The sequence below is a fragment of the Palaemon carinicauda genome, chromosome 20 (assembly GCF_036898095.1).
Source record: "Palaemon carinicauda isolate YSFRI2023 chromosome 20, ASM3689809v2, whole genome shotgun sequence".
Classification (NCBI taxonomy): Eukaryota; Metazoa; Arthropoda; class Malacostraca; order Decapoda; family Palaemonidae; genus Palaemon; species Palaemon carinicauda.
The window spans coordinates 122,714,049-122,719,805 of record NC_090744.1 but is presented as its reverse complement, the minus strand read 5'-3'; the positions used below and the strand labels follow the sequence as shown (position 1 = coordinate 122,719,805).

Here is a 5,757-nt window from a genome sequence, read left to right as displayed (position 1 = left end):
TAGTTAAAATAAAAAAAAATGGTGGTTTCAATGACCAATCTATTATCAGTTTATCATAAGTGATTTCATATCTAGAGATAAGTGAAATATTCCGAAGATCTGAATGTTTGGATTAATGTTGAATGGTGATTTTTCTTTAATTTTTCATCTTTAGATTTGTATTAATAATTTTAATGATAATAATTTTAATATTTTCATTACTAATAATTTTTAATAATGATATAACTAATAATTTTTAATAACGATAAGTTTGAATTATTTTGATAATAATAATTTTACAGATGGAACTTGCATGAAATCTAAGACTTATTAGAATATATATCATTATTGTTTATTATTATTATTATTATTATTATTATTATTATTATTATTATTATTATTATTATTATTATTATTATTATTATTATTATTACTTTCCAAGCTACAACCTTAGTTGGAAAAGCAAGATGCTATACGCCCAAGGGCTCCAATAGGGAAAAATAGCCCAGTGAGGAAAGGAAATAAGGAAATATATAAATGATGAGAACAAATTAACAATAAATCATTCTACAAACATTAACAACATCAAAACAGCTGTCATATATAAACTATAAAAAGACTTATGTCAGCCTGTTCAACATAAAAATATTTGCTGCAACTTTGAACTTTTGATGTTTTACTGATTCAACTACCTGATTAGGAAGATCATATCATATCACATAATGAAAGAGAAAATAAATTTTTTACGCAGAATCAAAGTAATATGTGTTTATAAACAGCAACTTGACATTGTAAGCAATAAAAGTTTTAAAATTATACATTCCAAAAGTATACCTACCTCATACACAAAAAAGTATATGGTATAAGTATAATTATGGATACATATTGTATATATACACAAACTGTACATATATATTTTCAGTATATATATACAGTATATAAATACAGTATATATATATATATATATATATATATATATATATATATATATATATATATATATATATATATACACACTGTATATATATATATATATATATATATATATATATATATATATATATATATATATATATATAAAATACACTCATCTATACACTGTATCTACATATAATTTATATACATGCACATACACACACACACACACACACACACATATATATATATATATATATATATTGAGAGAGAGAGAGAGAGAGAGAGAGAGAGAGAGAGAGAGAGAGAGAGAGAGAGAGAGAGAGAGTAGTAGTAGTAGTAGTAGTAGTAGTAGTAGTAGTAGTAGTATCTTTATTTATTTCAAACGGGGACACCAGTCCTTGAAGGCTACCGAAATCTTATTGTAATAAACCTACAGTACATCTTTAGCAATTATTAAATATTATTTATACCTCCTATATCGAAGAGTTTACAGTAACTTGCCTAAGTCCTATTTGAATAATGTTCAATGTTCTGTTAAATTATTGACTTCCCTTAATGATATACTCTAATAGTTTTTCTTTTCAGACAAATGACTTTTCAAAGTTGAACCAATAAGGACACAGAAAACGACACCCTGAAGATAAGTACAAATTCAAGAGAGAAAGAAGCAGCCGAAAATAACCCGTATGAAACAAGAAAATGATACTGGTTCGATTTGTTAAATTCAGAACAAAAGCAGCAGTGCTCGATTGTGTTTAAATTTAAATTGTTTACGTAAATCAAATACATGTACAGTATATATACATTTATATGTGTACAAAGTTCTTAGACGTTGAAAAATTACACGTGACAATCCAACTTTTACCTATACAGAGATTCTTGTCTTTGTAGAAATACAGAACAGTTTAATTTTCCCGTGAAAATACAAGAAATCATCTTTCGAAGATGTTGGGCGTTGCTGGAACCAAGGCTGTTGCCCTGGTCACAATGGCTATTCTCACCCTAATATTCTCCATGTTACCGCTCTACGTACGAAACCTCCTCAAAGGAAAACTGGAGGGCAAAAAGGCACAGGTGAGTAAGATTTGACTAGTCGTCCTACTCCTCTTCCTCCAAATCTTCCTCCTACTCCTCCAAATCCACCTACGTATCCTGCTTCTCCTCTTCCTTGTCCAAATCCTCCTCCTACTACTACTCCTCCAAATCCTCCTACCCTTACTCCTCCAAATTCTCTTAAGCATCCTACTACTTCTCCTCTTCCTCCTCCAAATCCTCCTACTCATACACTTCCTATCCCTACTCCTCCTAATCCTCCTACTCCTCAAAATTCCCCTAAGCATCCGATTACTTCTCTTCCTCCTACAAAACCTCATACAACTACAGCTCCAGCCCCGACTCCTAAAAACCCTTCTACTTCTACACCTCATATCGCTATTTCTCCAAATCCTACTTCGAGTTCTCTAAATCCTCCAAATCCTCCTACCCCTAATCCTCCAAATCCTCCTACCCCTAGTCCTCCAACCCCTACTCTAAATCCTCCTTCTCCTACACCTCTCCTACTACTACTCCTCTTCCTCCACCAAATCCTCCTAATACTTCTCTCCAACCCCTACTCTAAATCCTCCTTCTCCTACACCTCCTAACCCTACTCCTCCAAATCCTACTTCTACACCTCCTACCACTACTCTTACAAATTCTACTGCTAGTTCTTCCAAATCCTCCTACTACTAACCTCCAACCCCTACTCTAAATCCTCCTTCTCCTACACCTCCTACCCCTAATCCTCAAAATCCTTTTCCTACACCTCCTACCCCTACTCCAAATCCTACTTCTATACCTCCAACCCCTACTCTAAATCCTTCTTCTCCTACACCTCCTACCCCTAATTCTCAAAATCCTTCTCCTACACCTCCTACCCCTACTCCTCAAAATCCTACTTCTGCACCTCCTACCACTACTCCTACAAATCCTACTGCTAGTTCTCTAAATCTTTCCACTCCTACTCCTCCAAATCCTCCTACTCTTGCACCTATTATTCCTCTTTCTACAAACCTCCTACTCCTTCTCCAAATCCTCCTGTTTCTTTGTTTATCCATTTTCCTGTTTGTTTGTTTGTGAACAACTTGCTGGATACAATTTTACTCGAAGTAGTGAAACTTTCAGGGATTAATTTTCATGCCGAGACGTGGAAGTGATTAGATTTTGGAAGTTCTAGGTCAAAGGTCAAGGTTAAGACCGAGCAAAGGGTCGACCGAATTAACCCTAACATAAGTTTGCCCATGGTGGTCACACATACTTCAAATACACCTACAGTTTAAATCGATTCTTAGAAAATCAAGCTGGTTTCGTGAAATAAGTCTGCTCTATCAGAATGCTGTTCTAGTAGACAGGATCTTGATGGATTAGTAAATTTATCAGTGAGAATTAATAATCCAATAATATATAAATAACTGAATAACTAGAGGGGCACTCTGTAGAGCGCAGAACTCCGCCAGGGCAGCTGATTTCTCGACCTTGACCATGACCTGTGACCTTAATATGTATTAATTGGCATGGATTTTCATACACAAATATGAACCAAGTTTGAAGTCTCTGTGACACCGATGTGTGTGCAGTGATATTTTGCTTGACTGTGACCTTAACCTTTGACCTTGACCTTCCAAAATGTAATCATTTCAAGATTTTTACATAAAAGTTAATCCCTGTAGGTGTCATTACTCTACGATTAAAATTGTGCAAACACACACACATAAATTACAAACACACAAACAGGGGCGAAAACATAACCTCCTTCCAACTTCGTCGGCGGAGGTAATAAAAGTACGAGGGTTTTAGTATATTGGATAGTCAGTTTTTAATCCCCCGGGTTACAAGTCCTGTGTATATTTCAAGAGAAGAGGTAAGATCTATAAAGACTTAATATGAATTATATTTATATAGTCGAACTTGTGGTTTATTTGCACGATGTATCTATGCTGAAATTTTTTGTTTTTAGACACTCTATACTCATATGCTCCAAGTGTTGGTTTTTACACATGCTATACTCATATGCTCCAAGTTTTCGTTTTTACACATGCTATACTCATATGCTACAAGTTTTGGTTTTAACACATGCTATACTTATATGCTCCAAGTTTTGGTTTTTACACATGCTATACTCATACGCTCCAAGTTTTGGTTTTTACACATGCTATACTCATATGCTCCAAATTTTGGGTTTTACACATGCTATACTCATATGCTCCAAATTTTGGGTTTTACACATGCTACACTCATACGCTCCAAGTTTTGGTTTTTACACATGCTATACTCATATGCTCCAAATTTTGGGTTTTACACATGCTATACTCATATGCTCCAAACTTTGGGTTTTACACATGCTATACTCATATGCTTCAAATTTTGGGTTTTACACATGCTATACTCATATGTTCCAAATTTTGGGTTTTACACATGCTATACTCACATGCTCCAAGTTTTGGTTTTTACCCATGCTATACTCATATGCTCCATTATTGCTTGACCTAACTACAAAATTAACTATTATGACATATTCTTTGATCAAGATTAGCCTTTATAAATTGACCTTTGGCCCATGTTAACCCTCATAACTTTTCTTTTGACCTACATTAGTTCCCCTAATTGATTCTTATCACAAAATAGCCACCATAACTAGACCTAAGACCAAAAGAAGCTTATCCTTTGACCCCTACTAGCCATCATTACTTATCTTGATCCAAATTAGCCTTGATAACTTCTATTGACCATAAGTCAAAATAACTTGCATTTTATCATATATTACCCCCTCAATACTATTACTGTAGCGAAATTTACACCCCTAACTATTCTTTGGAGTCAAAATTAGCACTGATGAGTAAATTTGTTCCTTCACCGTTTGTATAGACCCTATAATTTGAAGGATATTGTAAAATCCTTTATTTCTAAATAATTTACATAATTTCTCTTTATATACTTTAGTGATTGCCAACCCTTTCAAGAATTTCTTGATTTTCGCTTGATTTAGATGCCAGCATTTGTACTTGTATGAAATGTGACTATTAATAATTCTCGTTGGCCATTAAATTATTTAATTTCTTTAACATACAGATTGTCACGAATATAATTATTTATCGTCAGCGTACCAACATTTATGTCTGTGAGCTACAAGTTGCTTTGATTTTACTTTCTTTAGGATCTTCATTTTGTTGCCTAATAATACCTTGTAATTCTAACATTATTAGTTTTGTTTAATGCTTATATTTCACAATCCTTTTTCATCATTAACAAGGTTGAGAGTTTTCATTGTTTATTTTTTTATGCTTCAGTTGTTTTTCTTTTGCTTATTTTCAATTTATTTCAGGCTGCCCTCAGTGCTTGTTTATGCTTTGGCGGTGGAGTGCTACTGGCTACAGTCTTCCTGCACCTTATTCCTGAAGCTCGGCTTTTAACACAACGAGCTCTGGACAACCACTTTCTACCACACACAAATTACCCCATTGCTGAACTCATCGTCTGCGGTGGATTTTTCCTCATATACATTATCGAACATATTGTTCACACATGTAGTGCACACAACCACCACTCACCCAAGAAAGAGAAAACAAAGGGAAGTAGCAGTCCGGACATCATTGAAAATGAACATGTTCCACTAAAGCCAATAGCAAATGAATCCAATGAAGATGATCTTATGAATAAGAAGAGTCAACAGAACACCACCACTCTAACTGATGCTGAAAATGGTTCAAGTGGTTCTCCAGTTGCTCAAGATGAGGAAAAGCCAGTTGACACCAAGGAAGGATTGCCAACCTTAAAAGCTATGATATTTGTCGTGGCATTCTCATTCCACAGTATCATGGAAGG

At 34.2% G+C, this 5,757-nt stretch overlaps 1 protein-coding gene across 1 annotated transcript in view; it reads left to right on the top strand.

The window, feature by feature from the left end:
• The first annotated feature begins 1,473 nt into the window (after nt 1-1,473).
• The window catches only part of LOC137614435 (zinc transporter ZIP1-like), a 5,137-nt gene continuing 853 nt past the window's right edge, over nt 1,474-5,757 (top strand). The window contains exons 1-2 of the mRNA XM_068344249.1: nt 1,474-1,971; nt 5,258-5,757. The exon at nt 5,258-5,757 is cut by the window's right edge and continues 853 nt beyond it. Of these exons, the coding sequence (XP_068200350.1) occupies nt 1,843-1,971; nt 5,258-5,757 (629 nt within the window). The 5' untranslated portion in view covers nt 1,474-1,842. The remainder of the gene's footprint in view (nt 1,972-5,257) is intronic.